This window comes from Enhydra lutris, unplaced genomic scaffold, assembly GCF_002288905.1.
Source record: "Enhydra lutris kenyoni isolate GAN:26980312 unplaced genomic scaffold, ASM228890v2 scaffoldscaffold8, whole genome shotgun sequence".
Taxonomy (NCBI): domain Eukaryota; kingdom Metazoa; phylum Chordata; class Mammalia; order Carnivora; family Mustelidae; genus Enhydra; species Enhydra lutris.
The window spans coordinates 18,365,121-18,392,100 of record NW_019154092.1 but is presented as its reverse complement, the minus strand read 5'-3'; the positions used below and the strand labels follow the sequence as shown (position 1 = coordinate 18,392,100).

The 26,980-nt window shown below is 36.0% G+C and overlaps 1 protein-coding gene across 2 annotated transcripts in view; it reads right to left on the bottom strand.

Annotated features, from left to right (window-relative positions):
• The window catches only part of LOC111142446 (RB binding protein 8, endonuclease), an 89,010-nt gene that overhangs the window by 50,331 nt on the left and 11,699 nt on the right, over positions 1–26,980 (bottom strand). For both annotated transcript variants that reach the window (XM_022495595.1, XM_022495594.1), the window contains exons 3-5: positions 21,067–21,109; positions 11,690–11,785; positions 665–777 (exon numbers count right to left, since the gene is read on the bottom strand). In XM_022495595.1, the coding sequence (XP_022351303.1) occupies positions 665–777; positions 11,690–11,785; positions 21,067–21,109 (252 nt within the window). The remainder of the gene's footprint in view (positions 1–664; positions 778–11,689; positions 11,786–21,066; positions 21,110–26,980) is intronic.

Here is a 26,980-nt window from a genome sequence, read left to right as displayed (position 1 = left end):
AGAGGATAGCAATATAATAGGAAAAAAATAGAAGATGGACTTAGTTTGGAAAAGAAGATAAATTAATTAAATCTTAGATGTGTTGGTTGTGAGTTGTTTATAGAGAATCAAGGTAAAGGTCACTAAAAGAATATATGAAGTGTTAATAGAGAATAAGGTTAAGAGAGGTATTAGATGAAAAGAAGGTTAAAAGAAGGCTATGAATGTAAGGAAACCCTACATTAAATGTGTAAGGAGACTCAATTAAAAATGATATATTTGTAATAGTATGTCATGAAAACCAAAGAAAGTATACACTTTTGTAGAATACTAAATTGTATTTTTTGTATTTAACTTTACTAAATACTAGTTAAATTATATGAAATAAAGATAACACTAAAGAAGGAAGTACAGACATAATGGAAGGAAATTTCCTTCTTGCTTTATAGCTAGTGGGACTTGAGGGCCAATGTGGATAGTATTGAGCCCACCTTTTTGTATCCTATTTCTTACTAAAATAAATATGAAGTTAAATCTACAGAAAGGGAATAAAGGACATTTGAACTTTTGCCCACATGAGGAAAAAATGTATGTGAACAATCCATTTGATTACAACCATTTTAATAATAGGTTTTAACAACAGTACATTATACTTTAAATAATTAATGAAGAAAAGGAAACTCACTAAGTTCTGTGATAAGTTTAAGATTCTGCTGCCGGATATTTTCAAACTCTTGCTGTTTTTTCCGCATGTGCTCTTCAGTTACTGCACAGCGATCACATAATCCTGCTCTTAACCTAGGAAACAAAAACAAAATATTTTTAGAATAGAACTTAAATGTTCTCACCAGAAATTAAGTTTATGAGATCAGGGACGCCTGAGTGGCTCAGTTGGTTGGGCGGCTGCCTTCGGCTCAGGTCATGATCCCAGCGTCCTGGGATCGAGTCCCACATCGGGCTCCTTGCTCATCAGGGAGCCTGCTTCTCCCTCTGCCTCTGCCTGCCATTCTGTCTGCCTGTGCTTGCTCTCTCTCCCTCTCTCTCTCTGACAAATAAATAAATAAAATCTTTAAAAAAAAAAAAAAAAAGTTTATGAGATCATGGTTCTGTTAATTAGTGGAAATTCCTTCACTATGGATATGTTCACCAAATAATTATGATGTACACTTTATTTTACAATTTTATTTGTCCATTATACCTCTGTAAAGCTGAAATTCAATTTTTTTTGAACTACTAAAAGATACTTCATTATATTTGAAAGCCAAGATTTTTATGCTTTTTGAAGCTCTAAAGAACTGACTTGGTAAATACAGAGAAAATTAACTAGTTTAATGATGTATTATCCGTTAGCAAACACATAACGAATGTTCAACTTTTTTAGCTGAATGAATACTAAAGGTCCAAGAATACTAAGTAAACAAACAAACAAACAAAACAACTTTTATATTTTGTTCCTTTCATCATTAAAAAAGCCCCAAAGTTAGGGGCACCTGGGTGGCTCAGTCGGTTAAGCTTCTGCCTTCAGCCCAGGTCATGATCTCAGGATCCTGGGATCAAGCCCCGAGTCAGGCTCTCTGCTTGGTGAGGAGCCTGCTTCCCCTCTCTCTCTGCCTGCCTCTCTGCCTACTTGTGATCTCTCTCTCTCTGTCAAATAAGCAAATAAACTCTTTTTAAAAAAAACCCCAATGTTAGAAAAATTCACAAATGTACTATTATGCAAAAAAAGTTTTAAAAATAGTTTTCACTGATTATTTGAGTGCTGAAGGGAAGAGGGCAATACATATATTGCACATAGGGGCTGGAGAGTGGTAAAGAGAAAGGTGTACCTCAAAATGTTGATAACAGTTATTATTATTTTTTTTTAAAGATTTTATTTATTTATTTGACAGAGAGAGAGCTCACAAGTAGACAGAGAGGCAGGCAAAGAGAGAGGACGGGAAGCAGGCTCCCTGCTGAGCAGAGAGCTCGACGCGGGGCTCGATCCCAGGACCCTGGGATCAGGACCTGAGCCGAAGGCAGAGGCTTTAACCCACTGAGCCACCCAGGCGCCCCAACAGTTATGTTATAGGTACCAGTATTATAGGAGATTTTTTTTTCTTAGCGTTTTTCTCTTTTTCAAAATTTCTCTAATTTTATTATTTATTAATCAGGAAAAAATATAGTTAAAAAGGAGACATATACCCCACATCAGAAATTTGGGAAATACATAATCTTAAGTAATAACTTTAACTTGATAACCTGTCAGTAAGATACTAAGCATTTAAGTGTCTATGGAAGTCATAGCATGGTAGTATAAGCCATGAGGTATAAGTTAAGGAGGTAAAAAATTAAAACTGTACAACTAAAACAAACAAAAAGAACCTAGGGAATTTTACAAGAAAGTAAAACTCATATCAGCAATGTTGATATGGATGTAAAAAATAAAGATTAGAGATCATAGATAGGATGCAATAATAAAATCAGAATGCCTAGGATGAAGAAATAAAGAATTGGACATCACAGTTTAATTAGAGTATGTTCCAAAGACAGGAATTAGGACAGTCAAGATCTTTGAAATCATTTTATATGACAAACATCTAAGTAAAGATGACAGAGTTAACATTTCCATCAACTTTTGCTCCTTCCCAAGATCCTACAAAACTATAGCAAAGATACATGTATATTTTTAAAAACACAAACCCACCAGGACAGGCCTAATGGGAGAGAAAACAAACAAAAACCTTAAAGCTAGGTAGTGGGTGGACAAAATTGAAACTCCCTAGGAATGCTGAATCCTAAGCCAATGATGGGAAAAGTCTAGAATTGTTGTCCAATATGGTAGCCACAGCTACATATGGCTATTCCAATTTAAATAAATTAAAATTGAAATTGAACTCAGTTATGCTCAAGTACTCAAAAGCCACATGTCTAGATGTTACCGTATTAGGCAGTGTAGATATAAAATATTTCCATTATCACAGAAAACTATCAGACAGCACTGACTTAGAACCAACCTGATATATAAAGCAGAATTTGCAGAAGTTTAAAAAATTGGTACTCAGTGTGAGTGATTTACAGTATTTCAAGAAATCATCATACCAACATATTTTCTCTTATATTCTGAACACTCAAGTGATCACCCCTTCCATTCCCAGCAGAATACTGCTAGTTGAGTCTCTAGAGGGTCTAAAACAGACACTGGTTTGGGAGATACGAGGTATAGGTAAGGGGAGGAGTAAAATAATGAAATGAATGTCTATGCATGCCAAATTCTCAGGCCCTAGCCTAGGCCCTCATCATCTATTTGGCTTCCAGAACTTTGGTAGCCAACCCTATTACACATTCCAGGAAGCAGAATAAAGGAGCCTCCTCTAGGAAATCAGATCTAAAGATACTGACATTAGAGAATTATCAGTGAAACACACAAGGCAGATCAACCTGCAGGGAAGGTCATAGCCCACAATTCCACTCAGAGCTTCCAACTTTCATCCACCTCTCTTAAATATGAATAGATAATGAAGATCAACAGATAGCTGAGATAAAGTAAGAGACTAAAACATGAGGCGCCTGGGTGGCTCAGTGGGTTAAGCCTCTGCCTTTGGCTCAGGTCATGAGTTCAGGGTCCTGGGATCAAGTCCCGCATTGGGCTCTCTGTTTGGCAAGGAGCCTACTTCCTCCTCTTTCTCTCTCTGCCTGCCTCTTTGCCTATTTGTGATTTCTCTCTGTCAAATAAATAAAATCTTAAAACAAAAAAAAGAGACTAAAGACACTAAAAAAAAAAAAAGAGGGTTACTTGGGTGGCTCAGTTAGTTATGAGTCTGACTCTTGATGTAGGCTCAGGTTGTTGTCTCAGGGTTGTGAGATCAACTCCTGCACTAAGTGCCGCATCTTGCTCTGGTTCAGCAGGGAGTCTGCTGGAGATTCCCTCTCCGTCTCTTCCCCCTTCCCCCAACTTGCACTTGTGTGTGCTTTCTCTCTCTCTCTCCTAAATAAATGAATCTTTAAAAATTAAAGCTACATAGAATTAAAAAAAAAATACCACCATTGTCAAACTGTAAAGAATACTCTCAGGAGAATTGAAGAAGATACTAAACTATGACATGAAAACAGGACTGCAGTAAAAGGAAATATCCTGGGAACAAAACCAAAAAATCCTAGAAGTTAAAAATATAGCAGCAGGAAAAACTCCAAACTCAACAGAAGATGAGAAAATAAAGTTGAGAAAATCTCCCCAAAAAACAAAGAGAAAATAGAAAAGATAAGAAAAACAGAGCATTGGAGCACCGGGGTGGCTCAGTGGGTTAAGCCTCTGCCTTTGGCTCAGGTCATGATCTAAGGGTCCTGGGATTGAGCTCCACATCAGGCCCTCTGCTCAGCAGGAAGCCTGCTTCCTCCCCCACCCCCACCTTTCTGCCTGCTGCTCTGCCTACTTGTGATTTCTCTCTCTGTCAAATAAATAAATAAAATATTTAAAAAAGAAAAAAAAAAAAAAAAGAAAAGAAAACCAGAGCATCATCCTTAGAATGTTTACCATATCAATAATAAAGAGTTCTAGAAAAAGTGAGTCTTGGGGTGGGGGCAGGGGTGGGCAGAAAAGGAGGAACAAAAAAAATATGAGACATACAGAAAGCAAGATGGCATAAATCCAACTGTATCAATAATTACATTATTAATTGATAAAACACTGGGGGACGCCTGGGTGGCTCAGTTGGTTAAGCGGCTGCCTTCAGCTCAGGTCATGATCCCAGCGTCCTGGGACCGAGTCCCACAACGGGCTCCTTGCTCGGAGGGGAGCCTGCTTCTCCCTCTGCCTCTGCCTACCACTCTGTCTGCCTGTGCTCATGCTCTCTCTCTCTCTCTCTCTCTCTCTCTCTCTAACAAATAAATAAATAAAATCTTAAAAAAAAAACAACACTCCAATCAAAAGGCAGAAACTGTCAGAACAAAAAAATGAATCAACTTTATGCTATCTACAGTAGACACATGCTTTTTTAAAAAAAGATTTATTTATTTTAGAGAGAAATGGCATGTGCATCCTGAATTGAGGGTGAGGGGGCTGGGCAGAGGGAGAGTGAAAGAGAAAGACTCTAGCAAACTCCCCTATGAGAGCAGAGCCCCATGTGGGGCTTGTTCTCACCACTGTGAGATCATGACCTGATCCCAAATCAAGAGTTGGTTAATGACTGAACCACCCAAGTATCCCTACAATAGACATACTTTAGATTCCAAGATACAAATACACTCAAGGCAAAAGGATGGAAAAAATATATAGCATGCAAACAAAACCAGGGGCATCTGGGTGGCTCAGTACAGAAAGTTTTTTAGCCCAAGAAGTATGCCTTCAAGAAAAGGAACAAAAAGGATTATAATCAATAAATAGAATAACTAACACACTACATAATATTAATGACCTAGTAAGGAAAACATGTTTCTTATCTCAACATGAAAAAAAGTAGTTACAACTTCTAGGACAAGCACAGCCAAGCTCATACAAATATGTCCTTGTCATAGCACATTATGGGCTGATTTGAGGTTAATTTGAGCAGCTGATTTGAAACAGAGTAGAAAAGTAACTATGTGGCCTGGACATTAGAAACAGTCTCCTTGAGTGGCACAGAGGTCATGACATCGGATCTATAGAGAAGAAAATGTTATCCTGGCTCAGCAGAGAGTATTTACAGAGTCAATAAATAAACACTATTTACTATTTTTCAGCTTCTATAATTAAATTATAACCCAAATACAAAAGATTGAGATCTGGTAACAGAAAACAATGTAACCATTGTCAAGACTGTCAATATTACTTACATGGAAAGATTCAGGTTAACACAGGGTGGGAAGTAGAAGAGAAGAAGAATGACACAGGGAAAGGCTGAAGTATCAATACCTTCCTCCAAATATAGTGGTGAGTTCAGGGAGACTGTTCAGACATTTTCCTAAAATATATTCCTCGTAAAGACGTACTTTTACATAAATGTATGTATTAAGGTTCAAAGGTAACATAGAAGAACTAAAATAGTAACTATTCAAGAATACGCGAGAGATAAAAAGTATTCTCATTGTCATAGTAAGAAGTAAACAGATATCTCAAATTGATAAATCAAGTGTTAAAGTAAAAATACATCATTGATGGGGTGCATGGGTGACTCAGTCATTTAAGTGTCTCAGTTTGGCTCAGGTCAAGATCCTGGGGTCCTGGGATGGAGCCCTGCAACAGGTTCCCTGGTCAGTGGGGAGTGTGCTTGTCCTTCTCCCTCTCCCCCTCCTCCATTCGTGTGCTCCTTTTCTCTCTCAAATAAATAAAATCTTAAAAAAAAATAAAAAGCAAATACATCATTTAGAACTTTGGAAAACTAAGAACTGTGACTGACAGGGGTGGGGAAAGACAGGTACAAAAAACCTTTTTTTATGGTAACTACGTATCTTTATAATGTACATGCATTACTTGAATAAAAATTCAAAAGGGAGAACATAAAGTAAGCTAGATAGCATATTCCTTTCATCACAGCATTTAAATTTAACAGTATTATATTCTTGAATACTTTGTATGACATCTTTTTGAGTATTAAGGTACTGAAAAGGATATACACTTTCTTGTCTTTCTGCTATTAATATTTGTGTCTTCAGATTCTCAAGCATTTCTTTTTTTTTTTTTTTAAAGATTTTATTTATTTATTTGACAGAGATCACAAGTAGTCAGAGAGGCAGGCAGAGAGAGAGAGGAAGGGAAGCAGGCTCCCTGCTGAGCAGAGAGTCCAATGTGGGACTCGATCCCAGGACCCTGAGATCATGACCTGAGCCGAAGGCAGTGACTTAACCCACTGAGCCACCCAGGCACCCAGATTCTCAAGCATTTCTAAAGCTAACGGTAAAGTCTATTTATGCCTTTAAAATTCCAAAGAAAATAAGTCTCTGTAAACCATTCCAAAACCCAAACACTATCAAACTATTATAAGAGGGAACTCAATTTTAACTATTTGCTTAAAGTACCTGACATTTCGTATTTACATTTCTCTTTTAAACATTGCTGTAATTAATAGCTTAGGGTCCATGTAATAAACATTGAAATAGCTGACCTGACTGTGGTAAATAATTTATACACAGAATTACTAAGCCATAAGGGCCGAAGAGAACATGACATTGAAAAGTCATTGAAGGGATGGCTGGCTGGCTCAGTCAGTAGAGCATGTGACTCTTGATCTCAGTGTAGTGAGTTCAAGCCCCATGTTGGGTGTAAAGCTTACTTAAAAAATAAATAAAAAGTAAAATAAAAAACAGAAAAAGAAAAGTCCCTGAAAAACACTGAAAGAGGTAAATGGCACTAAACAATTCTATGAATTATTTAAATGTCATTCTACTAGTCAGTTTGTCAGTAAAAATTAACACTATTGTTTCTAAGAAATCAAATCTAAAATACATTAAAATGTCATGACGTATCATCAAAAAGAATTCCTTGGAATCCCTAGTTTTCAAGTTCAAAAATGCCACTGATATAGGCAGCTATAAAATGAAACAATATTCCCTAGCTTCTTTATTACTTCTAGTTTTCTCCAATTAACTGCCATTCTTGATAACAATATCTGTGGAAAAGTGTCAACTCTTGATTGCTTCCAGATCCTAGTTTAAATTTAAATGAATGTGAGAAAATATGCTAGCTCCTATTTCCATCAGCAAGGTTCCACCGCTTTCCTCTTGCCTATTTTCCACTGATGCTATCAGAGAAAGAAACAGCCTCAATTTCACAGGAGAATGAATGCAATTTCAGTTGCTGTATATAGGTAACAGGGAAAGAAGAGTAATTCTACTTGTAAGATCAGAAAGCAACAAATATCATGAGTTATACTTCAGTTTGTTCATAGGGATGAAGAAGTAAAACCTTTCATTTTGCAATTGGAAAACTTAGCAGATTAACAAGTATGCTCAATTATTTGCTATACCCCAACAAGATTTCCTCAAATTTATTCATTTTCAAAATGAATAAATTTTCAAAACATGTACAAAGAGTACTGTACGTGCTAAAATACAACAGTGCCCTGTCTTTTCTTTTAAAGAGTTTATAGTGTATTAAAAAAAGAGAGGCAATAAAAAAGTAATTACGGCAAAGTAATTATGGCAAAGAATCATGACAGTGGAAATAGGGGGTACTATGAAAGTACCCAGCAGAACTAAACCCAGTCTAGAAAGTCAGAGGTCTCCTGAAGAATATATTTAAATTTAAACCTATGAGTAAGACAAAAAGAGGACATTTAGTCTAGTATTTGAAAAATAGTTGCACAACCCTAAGTCCTCTGATTATGAGTACAAATTTTCCCTTTCAATGACAGATGAAATACAAGTTTCCTATGACTGCCAAAAATGCTTTTAAAAATACTGAAATCTATTAGACAATCATTACTTAACTGCTTTGTTCAGTTTTTTTTTTTTTTTAATGCATTCTATCTACTCCACACAGTAACTATTTCTTAGATTTAGTGAAATACTTTGTTTTCTCTAAGGAAAGTCTATTATAACAGCAGTAGTAGAACATAAAGCAGCCACATAAAATTATAACTTTTTAGTATCTAATTTACCTTTACTGAGTAATTCCTCTCATCTAAACATCTCACAATGTTTTTACATTAGCATAAAAATAAAATTTGTTTCATCCTATGAAGAGTAAGCAGCAAGTTTCAGAATTACTGTTTAGAAATTTTAACAAAACACGTTTTGCTTTTTAAAGGTCTTAGCAAAACATTTACTTTTATAGTTTTTTAAAAACTTGCTATAGATATCATTCTCATACAAAATAAAACTAAAATGAAATTTTAAGTAAGGCAGAACTTTACCAAATGTTATCTACTTAGACATTTAAAGACAGAACAGAATTAGTAGCAATTTAAAAGATAAATTAAAAAAAAAAAATCCCCAAAAAGTCAGACTAGAAAGTGGACAATGTTGGGGAATTAATATTTCAGAGTATCTGTTTCAATAGATGCATATTAGGTCAAGTACAAATACTTTGATATGATCAGTCTTTACATAACATTTACAAAATTAAGAAAATATACAGACAAGGCTTCAGGAAAACAGAAACTGGGGGGGTTTGTAAAGTCAAATTTAACCTAATTATCCACAAACTGTCATCTAGCGATGGTTTCTTAAATCTTTGCCAGCTCAGTTTCCTCACACATAAAATGGTTTTACTATCTACCTTACAGCATTAGTGTGAAGATCAGGTGTTAGATGTCTGGATACAAAGTGAGCCCCCAATACATATCAATCGCTGGAGAGTTAAAGCCCGAGAAAGATGTCCTCTCCACCATTCCTCCCAAATGCTCCACTACATATCCAGTGAAAACAAGGATATGACTCACTACACTAAGAGAAGAATAGCTGATGATTTCCTTTTTTTTTTTTTTTTTTTTTAAAGATTTTTACTTATTTATTTGACAGAGAAACAGCGAGCGGAAGAGGGAACACAAGCAGGGGGAGTGGGAGAGAAGCAGGTTTCCCGCTGAGCAGGGAGCCCGATGCGGGGCTCAATCCCAGGACCCTGGGATCATGACCTGAGCCAAAGGCAGACACTCAGTGACTGAGCCACCCAGGTGCTCCTGATGATTTCATTTTTGATCCTGGACTAGTTTCCTGATACCTCAGCTGGAGAGAGACTGGGCCTGGCTATGACACACAGTACAGACTGGAGTGCTAAGTGGCTGGAACCACAGTCACCAATTAGGAGGGATACCATAAGTTTCTAAAAATCACTATATGTACTTTTAATTGTATTAATCTTACTTAATCATCCAAGTAGCCCTGAGAAGGTATGATTAGTGTCATGTCATATATTCTTGGCTTTTCTTCCACTCTGATAATTTTTGTTTCACAATATTTTTTCGTTGGCCGGGACCTTATTCTTCATTAAAGCTTAATTAGTACGTCCAAGGATTCCACACTAACACCTCTTCCAATTTTCTTCCAATACCCTTTAAGATGTCCTTAGATCTCTTATCCAGTCTCTAGGTTTTTAAATCCCATTTATATGCAGAGGATTACATTCAAATTCTTTTCTCTAGCCCGAATTTCTCTAGTTAGTTTCAGACTCACATATACAACCATCTACTTGAAATCTACATGTGGATATAACAGATGCTGTCAATATCTGCTCATATCCCTTTGTAATTTCCCTACTTAAACCCTCCAATTGCTTCCCATTGCAATTCAAATCCAAACTTTTTGCCCATGATCCTACATAATCTAGTTACTCCCACCTTTCCAATCTTATCTCCTATCATTAACCCTCCTATTAATTAAGAACCACAGTGGACTTCCTATTTTTTTTTTTAAAGACTTTATTTATTTGACAGAGAGAGACACAACACAGTAAGAGAGGGAACACAAGCAGGGGGAGTGGGAGAGAGAAGCAGGCTTCCTGCTGAGGCTTGATCCCAGGACCCAGGGATCATGACCTGAGCCGAAGGCAGCTGCTTAACGAATGAGCCACCCAGACACCCCTGGACTTCCTATTCTTCAAATGTTTCAAAACTTTTTTCTCCCTAAAACTTTTGCATTTGTCTGTTCTCTTTTTATCTCTTCAAGTTTATCTCTTCAAGTTTAGTTCTTCAAGTGACTAGCTCTTACCTGAATCATTCAGGTCTCAGTTCAAATGGCACCTCCTCTGAAAGGCCATCCTTGACTCCCATCCCTTCACTTCCAAATCAATGTCTATGATCACTTACTTGTATCATTCCATTTTAATTCTTCATAGCACTTACAGTCTGAAATCACCTTATTTGTATGACTCACTCCAAACCTCTGAAAACCAAATATCAGCTCCATGACATACCATGGACAGTATTATCCCTAGCACCTAAGAGCAACACCTAGATCATAGTAAAGACTCAAATATTTATGAATCTGAATCAAGGGCACAGTATAAGCTTGAAATTCAAATTCACAGCTATGACTCCGAAGCCTATGCAGCTTTATTCCACAACAGGCTGCCTACTGCAGTAAACTGCGCACCCTCTGGGAACAGCAGTTGTGGAAGACAAGTGTACAACTGTAGTCTGCCCAGGTGTGGATTATCCCACCACTAAAGGTACAGAGGCAAACTCAAACCACCAGCCCTTCTGTAACATATACAAAATAATAACAAAAGAAAATTATTAACTGTTACTTGTTATAGGTAGTTCAAGGTCTTAAATAGCACTTACAGTTCAGATGGAGGAATATAGCAAATCCTGGAAGTCTTTCTAAATCTAGGGTATTAATCTCATAGGTGGGAAAAGTAAAGTATGTATCTGGAAGTAAAGTAAGTGATAGGCATTATTGTAGAAATACTCAGAAGAATCCCTAGACTGCCTGCAAACAGAGAAATATGCAGGGGGAAAAGGGAAATACGAAGACAAATAGAATTGTGAAGCATTTTCCACCTACTTAGATGTAAAAATGGAATTAAGCCATCAAATAAATCAGAAAATTAATTCTAATTACTTAGAGCTACTCTTAAGCTTGTCCTACATCAAACACCAGATAAAGAAATATTACTTAAAGGGTAAACTGATGAGATTGCTGTAATTAATAAAAAACAAACTTGTAAGTATATATCCTTAAATTCATACAGTATTTATTCAAAGTTGACATCAGGTTGGAAAAGGGCACTTTTAGTCCCAGAACTGTTTATAAGTCAAAACCAATGTTCTATGCAGGGGGAATCACCTCCTACTCGAGAACACCGAAGAACCAGACTCACCGATCTTCTAAAACTTTAATGGTTTCATGGAGGACTTTCTGTTGCTCTCTCAGCTGTTGATTTTTGGTGAAGAATTCCTCTAGTCTCTGTGCATCTCTGAAAGTCAAGAAATAAGTTTATAGAAAAGTTGTAATAGGATAATTATCATAAAAGGAGAATTCTACTATAAGAACCCCAAATTATGGTCTCACCCATAACATGTATTTCTTATACTAAAATGAATAACTTCAAAGGTAAAGTTTAAATATCTTGTTAATCACAGTTCAAATTATACTAGAATTTGTTCTACAGTGTTTTTATGTACTGTGAAGGTATTATTCTAAGTACCGGGCATTCATTATACAATGCTGGAACACAGAGGAAGGAGTAGATTCTGATGCCATCATTGACTCAATGTTGTAAAAAATGCTGTTAAAGTATACACTGTTCTACATTTGTTAATGTAAGTAACAGATATCTCCACTCATCTCTATTCCAATTATGGGAGATATATACTTTCTTGTTAATGTCTGTATTACCTAAACTTATTTGGTATTAATTTTTAGCCAGACCTAACAGTGGAGTGAAAACACACGAACCGTATATCCTAACATCTAGTTTTGAATCTCAGCTCTCAGTTGTCAGCTGTGTGACCCAGTGCAAGTTATCTAAACTCTTTGTGCCTCAAAAAATGTGGATACATTACCATTTATCTAAGAAAGTATTTGCAAGGACTAAACACTAATGTATGCATAGCATGCAGAACAGTACAAGCACTCAGTAAATTCTATGTACGTGCGTATCATTGTGATTTCATAGTCAAGAAAAAACAAAGACATCTGGGACGCCTGGGTGGCTCAGTTGGTTAAGCAGCTGCCTTCGGCTCAGGTCATGATCCCAGTGTTCTGGGATCGAGTCCCACATCGGGCTCCTTGCTCGTCAGGGAACCTGCTTCTCCCTCTGCCTCTGCCTGCCATTCTGTCTGCCTGTGCTCGCTCTCTCTCCCTCTCTCTCTCTGACAAATAAATAAATAAAATCTTTAAAAAAAAAAAACAAAAAAAAACAAAGACATCTAAAATGTTCTTCTAGTAGATTACCTGATTATTTTCAAAGGTAATGTCATATTCTACCTCTCCATCATATTTAAAAAAAAAAAATCACATTATTATATAAAGTATGCATATAATTTAATTCTAAGAAAGCCCATTAGAAATTTGACTGGGATTTTCTCTATGGTCTTAAAGATGAAAAAGATAATACTGTGATTGAAACATCTTCCCCAGTCCCCTCAAGAGTCTAAAATATCAGATGACAACTAGTCCACTACAAAAAGTAGATGTCAAAATGACTGTATCAAAATGGCTAGAATGTAATATAACTGGCAGCAAAACAGAGTCAAACAACTAAGTAAAAATGTCAGATACCCAATATAGAGAATACTTTGTACATTCTGGCTGAATAATTCACATTAAATGAAAAAGGAAAAAATCAATACATCAAAGAGAAAGAGTAACAGTCTATTGCATATAGCTCTGGTAGTGTATGTAGACATCTGAAATTTTGGATATAATATAGTGATAGCTGAAACTCATTAATTTGGCTATTTCCCACTCAATTAACAAAAGATTTTTGGGGCGCCTGGGTGGCTCAGTGGGTTAAGTGCCTTCGGCTCAGGTCATGATCTCAGGGTCCTGGGATTGAGCCCCGCATTGGACTCTCTACTCAGCGAGGAGCCTGCTTCCCCCTCTCTCTCTGCCTGCCTCTCTGCCTACTTGTGATCTCATTCTCTGTCAAATAAATAAATAAAATCTTTTAAAAAAATTGTCTATTAATACTTCTAGAAAATGTATTTAATTCAGAGGTAGTACCAAGATTTCATTGATCCTACTTTGCAAACAAATATAACCAAACTAAGAACTTATCTAAATTTGGGGGAAAAATGAACACTTTCTCTAAGTTAATGGACTGTTAGCTGCCAGCACCCATTTGAATTTATTATTTAATCTAAATAACCTGTATCATAAAAATATAACAATCAAATATTACATTCCAGATCATACGTTGAAAAATTACCCTCTCTTTCTCTCTAAAGGAATGAAAAGGTCATAGCAAAATGTTTTTTCTTAAATTATGAACAAAAGAGAAAACTTCGTAATAGTAATGTGATATTTGATTTTCCTACATATACATATTCTATTCCTGTCTATTTAGAATGATTCAGAACATAATAGCATTTGTTTTAAAACCAAATAGACTTATGGCCTAAGTTTAAATGAAAACTAATCTCAATTAAAAAAATATTCGGGGCGCCTGGGTGGCTCAGTCCTTAAGCATCTTCCTTAAGCGTCTGCCTTCAGCTCAGGTCATGATCCCAGCATCGAGCCCCACATTGGACTCCCTGCTCAGCGGGAAGCCTGCTTCTCCCTCTCCCACACCCCCTACTTGTATTCCCCCTCTCACTGTCTCTCTCTCCCTCTCTGCCAAATAAATTTTAAAAACCTTAAAAAAAAAAAAAATTCATGTCCTGGGGGAGGGGGTGGGGAAGGGGTGGCTGGGTTATGGACATTGGGGAGGGTATGTGCTATGGTGAGTGCAGTGCTGTGTAGTGTGTAAATCTGGCAATTCAAAGACCTGTACTCCTGGGGCTAATAATACATTATATGTTAATAAAAAATTAAAAAATTAAAAAAAAATTTATGTCAACTCAGTGGTACACATAATGGGATTCTACTAATTACATGAATAACTTAACAAATTCCTTAAGAAAGCAAATTGATGAATTCTAAATGGTACAAAAAACCAGTCATGCACTTTCAAAAAAATTAAGAGTGAAATATATTGTAAGATAGGTCTACCTTGGACCTCAACCAAAGGAAGCTGGTTACTACTATACAAGTAACCAACCTCAGGTGCCTGGGTGGCTTAGTCAGTTAAACATCTGCCTTGGGTTCAGGTCATGATCCCAGGGTCCTGGGATGGAGCCCTGAATCAGGCTCCTTGCTCAGTGGGGAGTCTGCTTTTCCCCCTCTTCCCACCCCCTAGCTCATTCTCTCTAATAAATAAAATCTTTAAAAAACAAAACAAAAATAAATAACCAATCTCCCTTACCTAATTAAGATAATCTCGATGTATCTATCCCATAAGCAGTTGTTTTTTCTTTTTTTTTTAAAGATTTATTTATTTGACAGAGAGACAGCAAGGGAGGGAACACAAGGAGGGGGACTGGGGCTGAGCAGGAAGCCCAATATGTGGGTCGATCCCAGGACCCTGGGATCATGACCTGAGCCCAAGGCAGACTCTTAACGACTGAGCTGCCCAGGTGCCCCCACAGGCAGCATTTTACTGGAGTCTCAGTAACATTTTCCTAGTAGGTAGCTTTCTGTCTTTCGGAGGTAAATTAACATTTTATTTATTTTTTTTTTAAGTTTTATTTATTTATTTGAGAGACAGAGCAACGAATGGGCTGGGGGGCAGAGGGAGAAGCAGGATCTCCACCAAGTGGGGAGCCAGACACAGGGCTCGATTCCAGGACTCTGGGATCTTGACCAGAGCCAAAGGCAGACACCCAACTGACTGAGCCACCCAGGTACCCTGACAAATGCACATTTTAAATAAATGGCATGTAAATAATAACTGGCATGTAAAAGTGGATAAACCTTGTATATGAAAATGTAACTATAAAATGACAGATAACATGCCCACATACTACATATGCCAGTCTTCTCATTACTTTAAAATCAATGTCATATACTGGAGGGGTACAGAAGCACTGTAGTAAGAGACATAGGTAGTACTATGAATGAAGAAAATGGAGAAAATTATGTGTTCAGGTTATATGCTCCATAAACTTTGTTATAAGGAATTAAAAGTATGCAAATAGTCCTGCACAACTACAGGATTTTTTTCTTTGTAATTTTTAAAATTTCTTCATTTCAAAATAATTTCAGGGGCACATAAGTGGTTCAGTTGATCAAGCGTCTACCTTCAGCTCAAGTCATGATCCCATGGGTCAGGTCGACCTTGGTCAGATTGGGCCTGTTTCTCCCTCTGCCTCTGTCCCTTTCCCCTACTCATGCTCCCTCTCTCTCAAATAAATAAAATCTTAAAAAAACTAATTTAGGGGCGCCTGGGTGGCTCAGTTGGTTAGGCAACTGCCTTCAGCTCAGGTCATGATTCTGGAGTCCCGGGATCGAGTCCCACATCGGGCTCCCTGCTTGGCAGGGAGTCTGCTTCTCCCACTGACCTCTCTCCTCTCATGCTCTCTCTCATGCTCTCTCTCTCTCTCAAATAATTAAATAAAATCTTTAAAAAAAAAAACTAATTTAGAAGGGTTTATTTGTAGGTGGGTAGTTTATACTTTAGAATTTTAAAATTTCTTGGCAGCTAAAAAGGGAATTATCTTGACTATTATAAAGCTGGATGGCTGAATATGGTAAATGTTATCTTTATATTTCCTCAGAGGAAATTTAAGTAGTTATTTTTCTTTAAAGAACGGCAAACAAATAGGATGATCAGATTCACTGGCCATTAAGACAGTCAATCGGTTGGTAATAACGGATACACATTGGCAAAAACAGATGTAGTCCATGTTCACAAGCAGGTGAAAACAATCAGACACAGCTGAAGTATAACTTTTCAAAACAATCTCATAATATTCAGATATCAATGCTTTTACATGTTTAATTTTATAAATGAATTTGTGTAAGAGAAAAGCATTAACGTGTAGAGACAACTATCATCTAAACACGGGTCTGAAACAACCAAGTGATGGACAAAATATGGTGTAGTTATTGATTCCTCTTCTAAGCATAGGGAATCCTTATCTTATAAATACAGCTATTCTAACAACATGGAAACAAGGCATCCTGATCATTCTTACACCAAACTGTATACTATAAAACATACTGACAGAGAGGGATTATGGTAATATACGCAATAAAAGTAAAGGGCATTCAATTACTTACCTATGCTTCCAAAATGTACAACCCCAAGCTACCTGATGTACATAGGTACAAAGCAATTACAATATATATTAGAAGGTTGCTAAGAGGATCAAATGACTCTGTAAACTACAAGTGAAGTAAGATATTATTATCAGCTACTGAAAAACCAACTGGGTTTCCACTCTAAAATTCAAAAGTGTAGGGCACCTGGGTAGCTCAGTTAAGCATCCGTCTTTGGTGCAGGTCATGATAGCGGGATCCTTGGATCTAGTCCTACATTGGGTTCCCTGCTCAGAGGGGAGTCTGCTTCTCCCTCTCCCTCTGCCTCTCCCCCCTGCTCATTCTCTCTCTCTCAAATAAATAAACAAACAAAATCTTCAAAAAAAAAAAAATCACAAGTGTTATAGATGATCTTTGAGAAAGTAAAATTTGGCAGTCATTTACAAATTTAATGTTTCTCATGTAGCTGATTGGTAATATAGGTTACCAATTGGTAACCTATATTATAGGTTGGTTATAGGTATAGCAAAATACATTCTGTGTAAAATGTCTGTAATAAAAAAGTATATTTGTGATAAGCAAATCTAGATTGTTTCTAATTATGCGTCATGACTCAACTTCAGGGAAATATTCTGATTCAAGCTAAGAGGAAATATTACCTTGTAGTTATAAATCTATCATTTAAAATAGTAATATTGTAGAAAGTAGAATCACTAGACCTACATGAAGAATCCATTTTAATAAAACTAAATTCCTTTAAAAACATGTAGTGAATGAAGTTTGAAACGTGCAGTCAAATAGTAAACACAGTAATTTCTGGGTTTCAGTACTGCTTCTTATTTTTTTTTTTAAGATTTTGTTTATTTATTTGACAGAGCGAGAGAACACAAGCAGGGGGAGCACCAAAGGGAAAGGGAGTAGCAGGCTCCCCACTGAGCAGGGAGCCTGACTCAATCCCAGGACCCTGAGATCATGACCTGAGCTGAAGGCAGATGCTTAACTGACTGAGCCACCCAGGCGCCCCTCAGTACTGCTTCTTAAAAGTGACCAACATTGTGATTAAAGGATGTCATTCTAATCAATGGTTGTTAATCCAACATAAAGAAAATCATTAATCAACAAGGAACCAAGGCACAATATAAAAAACTCATTGTCTAACTACTAATCAACTCTGAAACATTACGTGTTTGGTAGTAGAAAAGCAGAAGTGGGGCGCCTGGGTGGCTCAGTCAGCTAAGTATCTCACTCATTTTCGGCTCAGGTCTTGATCTCAAGGTGGTGAGATGGAGCTCAGAGATGGGCTCCACTCTGAGGTGGAACCTGCTTAAGATGCTCTCTCTCCCTCTGTGCCACTCTCTGCTCCTGTACTGCCCGCACTCTCTCTCTCTCTCAAAAAAAAAAAAAAAAAGAGCCAGAGGGAATAAGTTTGGTATGGTACTTATCTTGTGATTAGCAATGTTTGTAGCAACCAACACTAGTTGGGCTGTAAATAAAAATGGAGATGAAAACAACAGAATAAGTACAGTTCATAATTTTAAATCTCAAATGATTAAAAATATTTTCATCAGGGGCGCCTGGGTGGCTCAGTGGGTTAAAGCCTCTGCCTTCGGCTCAGGTCATGATCCCAGGGTCCTGGATGGAGCCCCACATCGGGCTCTCTGCTGCTCTGCGGGGAGCCTGCTTCCTCCTCTCTCTCTGCCTGCCTCTCTGCCTACTTGTGATCTGTCTGTCAAATAAATAGATAAGATCTTAAAAAAATTTTTTTTCATCATTGAAAAGAAGTATATTGGGGCGCCTGGGTGGCTCAGTGGGTTAAAGCCTCCTTTGGCTCAGGACATGATCCCAGGATCCTGGGATTAAGCCCCGCATTGGGCTCTCTGCTCGGCAGGGAGCCTGCTTCCCTTCCTCTCTCTGCCTGCCTCTCTGCCTACTTGTAATTTCTGTCAAATAAATAAATAAAATCTTAAAAAAAAAAGAAAAGAAGTGTATTTATTCCTAAGTAAAACAATAATGTTTCACCTTTTTGATTTCAAGTGAATTAAGAAAGAGAAATTTTACTTATTAACCAAGAGAATGATCCTATTTTCCTCAATCAACTGACACAGTTTCAATGTATTTATTTTTGACATAACTCTTATCATGGGAAGAACTTACAACATATAGAGTTTTCTTCTGCAACTATGCAAATAATTCTGACATACATAAACTATCAATACTAATTAAGATACACTAAAAAGCTGCAGAGTTTTTGAAATCCATATTGCCCACAGAAAAAATAAAAGGAAATCATGCCTCAAGAGCTGCGCAGGCAGCTCTGTAGGAATAGGATTAGTCTAACTAGTGACGTTTTTGATCGCCTATCCAACAGCCATTTCCTTCTCATTCCTTGCTAAAGAATACTGAATTTCTTGAATATCCAACAGTTGCTTGAAGAGAAGTTGATTTCTCTAGACTCAGGGGATGAATGTTAATTTTTTTCATTTTTTAAATGTTTCATCTTAAAATAATTTCAGACTTACTATAAACAAGTTATAAACATAGAATAGAGTATCTGTATATCACTCGACTTCTCAAAATTTCACATCTTGCATAGCCATAATATAACTATGAAGATCAAGAAACTAACATTGATACAATACTATTAACTAATCTACAGACTTCACTCAAATTTTTCCAATTGTCCCTCTAATGTCATTTTTCTGTTCCAGGATCTAATCCAGGACCCCACATTGCATTTAATGTCACTCTCCTTCCATCTGTGATAGTCTGTCCATCTTTCTTTGTCTTTCACAATCCTGACACAATCTTGAAAAGTAAAGGCTAGTTATTTTGTCCTTCAACTTGGGTTTTTCCATATTTCCCCATGATAAAACATGGGCTATGCATTTTTGGTAAGAGTACAACAGGAGTAATGTTGTGCTCTTCTTAGTGCATCAAATCAGGAGGTAAATAAGACTGACATATCTGATTTCTAGTTAACTTTGATAGTTTAACTGAGATGAATTCTGCCTGGTTTCTCTGCTGTAATATTATAATTTTGCCCTTTGTAATTAATAAGTATCTCACGGGGAGATACTTTGGAGAACTTTGCAAAGTCCTAACTAATAAGATACACACTCTAAGTTTACTATTCAGGAAAGGCTTAATTTCCTCTATAAGTTAAGAAACATCTCTCAGTTGTGGGAACTAAACATAAGAAACAGAGAAAGGAATTATTCTGTGGTTAAGACATTTAAAATGACAACCGTAAGGCAGGAATATGTATACTGTCAATAATACAAAGCATTTAAAATATTGCTAATTAAATAGCATCATAAAATCACTCTTCAAAAAACCCTGTTTCAAAAATTTATGATTTTATATTTCTGAATATAAGTCATTTCCCATACATGATTTTCTAGGTGTGAAAGAAAAGTTCCCAATTTTCATTTTCTGATTATAATGGAGAAAAACAACTGGGTGTGTTTTGATGGTGGCTGTTAACTCCAGCTTTTGGTTAGAGCCTTGGAAGCTCTAGGAATATGAAGTAACTGAGGCCCACTGGTATGTATATACCACAGAGCAAATGCAATATTAGTCACAATGATACCAATTTTTGTTATGAGCAATAATATTCTATGATGCCATCTGTTTCAGATTACTGAATGTGGAAACCCTAGGGAGCCATGAATAAAATCTGCTTCTGACTTAGAAATTCAGATCTGATTCTAGGCTTAATAACCAAAACAATTCAGGGGAACCTCTGGTAATTCCAAACTGATTAAATAAAAGGGTCTCATTTGTTCCCATTTCTTATATCAGTTCAGAAATCCCAGAATTATTCTGCTCCCCTCTTGTAGTATCTTAAATTCTAGGTGTTAATCACAGTTGAGAAAAGAATGCTACTGACAGATCAAAATGAATGTATAGACCAGGTCTCATCTTAATAAATACCTTATGGGAAAAAAAAAAAAAAATATATATATATATATATATATATATATACACACACACACACACACACCCATTTATATGTGTGCACATATAAAAAATTATATTAAAATATAAATGAAGCAAATATTAACTAAGGATATACTCCAAATTAAGTTAGTCTTTTTACCTTAGAATTCTGAAAAATTCGTTGTCAACTATCCAAGGTCGATGCTGTAAAGCTAATTTCTTATAATGGGGCACCTGGGTGGCTCAGTGGGTTAAGCCTCTGCCTTCAGCTCAGGTCATGATCCCAGGATCCTAGGATCAAGCCCCGCATAGGGCTCTCTGCTCAGCGGGGAGCCTGCTTTCCCCTCTCCCTCTCTGCCTGCCTCTCTGCCTACTTGTGATCTCTGTCAAATAAATAAATAAAATCTTCAAGAAAAAAAAAAGCTAATTTCTTATAAATAAGACATTAAGGCCAAATAAGACATCAGTATCAATTACTTTAAACATAGGAAATCATTGTTATACACTAATACTTACAAAATTCGTTCCTTTTTGAGTTTGGTTACTTTTACTTGCAAACCTAAAAAAGAGGAAAAAAAAGCCACAGTACTTTACTTATCCATTTACCATCTCTAAAGCAGTTGATCTGAGTTTATGAGTCTAATGCTACACTATTAAGTCACTCGACTCTGGGATCTGTATAATGAGCCAGGTCCCATTAGTTTGGAGAGTGTATTTCCCTTGCTTGTACCCTGAGGTCACAAAAGTATATCAGCAACATTATTGCTTTTAGTCTGTGACAGCTAAGTAGAATAAAATTTTCTCCACCTAAAGTGAGTTACTTCCTTTATAATAGCAGGGGCAAGCATATAATTAGAGGTTCACTATAAACGGAGGTCTATGTTCTGACATAGCCTATGCATTTGCTAACAGTAACCGTGCTTATGTAGGCTCAAGTCTTCTGGGATTAAAATAGATTATGGCAGGAAGTCTTGGACGAAGAGCAAAACTGCTAATGCTAAAGTACTTAACAAAGGACACGCAAGATAGCTGTTATATGTATTTTTAATTCTAATTGAGTCTGACACAGAACATAAGAGAAGACCACTGCCTTTGGGACTCATGTAGTTCTAATGAAGAAAGGCTGAAGGGCACTTAAACTGCAAGGAAGGATATGGACAAAATAGGGTAAACATTTTTAATTTTTAGAAACAATAATTAACAAAAGGAGAAAAACAGTCATTAAACAAATATGAAAATCTATTCAGCATCACTAGTAACTAACTATAAATTCAAAATAAAACAATTACTTAGCAAAATTATGAAGATCGTAATACCCAGTATGTTGATTAAAAAAAGTGTTGTAAAACTATATTCCTATACTTTGCTGGAAATACTACAAATTGATACAATTCTTATGGAAAGCAATTTAGAAATATGTAATAGGACTCTTTCATCGAGATCTTCTTTCTTGGATTCAAACCATAGGGAGACTCATAGTCACAAAGAATACTGAGCAATTTATAGCAATACAAACTGCTTAAAATAGGCATATGTTTAAGTAAATATAACACTTGTTTTTTAAAAAGTTACTAAGATCATTAAGTAAAAAGAATGTCGATTTAGCAACACTGAACTATATGGTTTTCTATTTTCTCTATGACCTCTATTTCCTGCAATATGATTATCACAAGGGGAGGAAAAAGTTTCTGTATTACTTTTTCTGATTCCTATATCAATCTTTTTACTGTTCTACAATTTTCGCAATTGTGGGTCTTTTATTTATTTTTAAAAATACTGCTTAGCAAGTTTTTAAGTTCTATATCTACTCAAGAATTTCTTTTATTTGGGGTAGAGTTAGTCCCCAATAAATAGGTATTAATTGACTAATTTTTGAAAAATCAAAGGTTTAGTGTTTGCCTTTGGTAGTTTATGGATTCTAATAAGCCATACATTTCAAAAAGCTTTCCGTGTAATATATATAGTAACATTAATAAATTTGTCATTTTTAAGAACAGGACTTTTCATTATTGGTTTAATTTAGTACAAGTTTTTGAACAACATAATTTAGACAAATAAGAGTTTTCAAAAACTTATACATTTCTCCCACCAATCTCCCTCCATGATGCTGACTAGGGATGAGGCTAAAAGTCATATAAATACTAAAGGGAAAGTCACCTCTTCTTATTACACCAAATAGTAATGATATGCTTCTAGGAAATCTAGATATTATAGAAAAATGAAGGCCCTGGACAATTTTTTTGTGTTAGACTTTGGCCCTATTTCTCAAGTTTCACCTCTAGGAAATGTCCAACTGATATGACACAATTTTACCCCTATTTTCACAGCCTAAAATTTGAATAAACAAGTATTATGAACAGTATAAAAAAGTTATAATCAAATGTTCACAGCAGCTTTATTTATAATAGCCAAAAACTAGAAACAACCCAAATACCCTTCAACAAGTGAACTGTTAAAAAGAAAAAAAACTGGTGCATACTCATAGCACATGCTATGATTATGCTATAATCATGCTATTGATTATTCATCAATAAAAAGGAATGAACTATTGATACATGCAACAACCTGGATGGTTTCCAAGGAAATTACGCTGGCTGGAAAAAAGCCAATCTCAAAGAGTACGCCCAATGTGATTCTACTTACATAACATTCCTGAAAGGAAAAAGTTATAAAGAACAGATTATGGGTAGCCATAAATTGGAGGGTTTGGGGTGGAAGAAATGGGGTCAGGAACTTAAGAAACTGTTGTGAGGGATCTTTGGTGGTAGTCACAGGAATCTACGTGAACTGCATAGAAAATACCGTGTAGACATATACAAGTAAGTGCATATAAAATTAGAGGAACCTGAATAAGGTTGATAAATTGTGCCAATGTCCATTTCTTGGTTGTGCTATGGTACTTCAGCTATAAAATATGCTACCATTGTGGGAGACTGGGTAAAGAGTATAGGACAGTTCTTTGTATTATTTCCTATGACTTCATATGAACCTACAATAAGCTCAAAATAAAAAGCTAAAAAAAATTTATGGAAAAAGATCTTCCCTAAGAATTGTAAAACTGTTAAAATACAAAACATAATAAAGGAAAATATTGCTTTTAATGTCAAGAATTAAAACTGGTATGATCTTTTTTTTTTAAAAATCTTTTTCATCTGTCAAATTCAGGTCATGACAAACTCATGAGAACTTAAAGGTACTTAGTAAAGCATCAAATCATTCCTGAAGAATTAAGAAAAGAACTTATGACCTGACTAGGCTAAAGACTAAAATCAGCAGTTTTTCACTCTCTTTCCTTCCCAAAGTGTGTGAAAATTTACTTATTGATAGATTTTATTTTTAATTTTAGCCGACTTCTAAAATTCAGTGCAGCCAAACATGAAATGGATTCTTGCCATGACCATTTTAAGGAAAAGGAACAACGAGATAGAAAATCCATATAAACATCAAAAGAAAATTCTTGGGAAATATGGAAAGAGTACTCTTTTATCTTGTTAGCATTCAACACCTGTGAGGCATTTGTTCTGTCACGCAGATCAGCCCTGAAACAGGTTTATGTGTGTATGTGTATGTGTGTGTGTTTAAATTTTAGCATTTACTATTCATCAAGTCAATTAGGCATCTACAATTAGAACCCCTATAAAGTGTGCTTTAATCCTGCTCCACACCCATCGGAAGGAATGAGGCTATACAACAATGCAGCTCCTGTATGAACAGGTAGTCTGTTCAGTAAAGTATTTGGGATTGTAACACTGGCAACCTGAGATACCTACTGAGGAAACAGCATTCACAAGACTAAGCACTGAACTACAAATTAACCCTACACTGGTGAACACATGAATATTGGAGGAAATGAAACAATTAAGAGCCTATATGTGTAGTTTTAACACATGAAACAAATTTAAGTAAGAATTTAGAAATGAGGCAAGAATTCATTTTAAACAAAAAAAATCAGTTAATTTTTTTACTTATTTTGGTTCTGTATGCAGAACAACCCATATATAGTATACATACTATCACTTTAAAACAGGTTACTATGGTTTTGAATAAGCCTAATAACACCTTTCTTGACAAATAGTGGCTTTATGTGCATAGCTCAAGTAATTTAATTTCTACCAAAATACATAATCACTAGTATTTCCACAAGGACCTAATAAGTTATTTCAATACCAAAGTGAAAACTCTTGACTTTATAAGATGCTTAGTTTGCTCTTAAGATTTAATTATCTCAAGGATGACTGGGTGGCTCAGGCGGTTAAGCATCTGCCTTCAGCTCAGGTTAAGATCCCGGGGTCCTTGGGGCGCCTGGGTGGCTCAGTCATTAAATGTCTGCCTTCCGCTCAGGTCATGATCCCAGCGTCCTGAGATGGAGCCCCATATCGGCTCCCTGCACAGTGGGGAGCCTGCTTCTCCCTCTCCAGCTCCCTTGTGCTTGTGTTCCTATCTCTCTCTGTCATAAATAAATTTTTTAAAAATCTGAAGGTGCACCTGGGTAGCTCAGTGGGTTAAGCCTCTGCCTTCAGTTCAGATCATGATCTCAGGGTCCTGGGAATGAGTCCCGCCGCATCGGGCTCTCTGCTCATCAGGGAACCTGCTTCCCCCTTTCTCTCTGCCTACTTGTGATCTCTCTCTCTGTCAAATAAATAAATAAAATCTTAAAGAAATAAACAAAAAAATTTAAAAATCTTTAAAAAAAAAAAAAAAAAAAAAAGATCCCGGAGTCCTGGGATCCAGTCCTGCATTGGGGGGGGCAGGGAGGAGGGGGGTCCTTGCTCAGTAGGGAGCCTGCTTCTCCCTCTGTCTGCTGCTCCCCTGTTTAAACACTCTTTCTCTCTCTCTCTCTCTGCCAAATAAATAAATAATCAATTTTTAAAATAAAGATTTAATTATCTCAAAATGGATAAATTACTTTTTGTGCACTCCAATGAACATATACATGTTAACACAAACGGAAAAATAATAGATGTGAGAGCTGCTGATAGTACTCTTAACAATGAGTATGACAGTGATGTTATGGACTAAAATTGCACGCAATTCCTTTCACTGTAAATTTATATGTCTTAGTATGAATATTATCTTAGGAATTTTTGATGAGACATCTGAAAAATAAATGAAATAGTCCAAAACTTAATCAAGATGTATTTATCCTGTTGTATTAGAACCTCTATAGTTTCCTATTTCTTTTTTTTTTTTTTAGTTTATTACCTTATTTTTTTTTTAGTAATCTCTACACACAACATGGGGCTCAAACTCATGAGATCAAGAGTTGCACGCTCTTCTGACTGAGCCAGTCAGGTGCCCTATATTTTCCTATTTCTTCAAAGGGTTTCTAATTTTGTCCTGAAAAATGCCTAGTTTTTTAAGAAATTGATCATCACATTTATCAAAACATTATTAGATGAGATGCTGACGGTAGAACATGGCATGAATAAGAGACCATTTACATTCTGAAGTCTAGCAGCATCTGTCACAAAAGGAACATAAGACACTAGAGTAAACAGTCATGAAAGGATACAATTATCCTAAAGATAAAAGATATAAAAACTCAGTCACAAATGTCTCCAGAATTTTCTAACAAAAAGGTCTCATTTGAATATTGCTATTCAATAGAAGTTGAAAAACTATTTATTCAAGCCGTTTTAAGAGAAATGCATGCAGCTTAATATATTCTTGTGATCAGTGTACAAATTGTCTTGTATATGGCATGTTTTAGCTATCATTTTATCATGTTTTGGTCAAATGAAGCAAAAAAAAAATCTCAAGATACAGTGGGGGTATTCAGATGCATGTAAATTTCTTTGGGTGGGTAGACTTCTTTGGATATCTAAGTAAAAATTATGTATTTCAAGTACCACCATTCAAAACATTTCTTTTCTCTCTCTTTTTTTAAACTGACACAAAGGTTTAAAAGTAATGAGTCAATTTTGATTCCTATATATACTTCAAAACCAGCAAAGTCCAGACAAGTCCATGTTTGATGTCTTTCAAATAGCCTCTTATACTGGTTTCTCCAAGTGGATCTCCCACTTAAAAAAAAAATTTAGTAGCCTTCAGGCATGTCTTTGATGTTATCACACAGTTGGAAGATCTAATTTTATATGGAACTATGTGGAATACATTGACAAAGAACTGTGCTTTAAAAAGTCTGCTTTCAGCAAATTTGCCTTGTCTGAATCCAAACATTTTAAAATAACATATTAATTTTTTTAGCAGTGCCCGTTCATTTATACCTTTAAGAATCCATAGATGAATTTGAAATGGAAAAAGTACCCTGATCAATCCAGTTTTATAACGTACATAAATTATCTTCTCTTATCAGTTCACATATATATCTAATACCTACCATTCATAAAGCACATGGATGTTAGCTAAGTATACTAAAAACTGCTGTATTTCTCTCTTAACATTTTCAGTGTATACAAACTAACTCCCT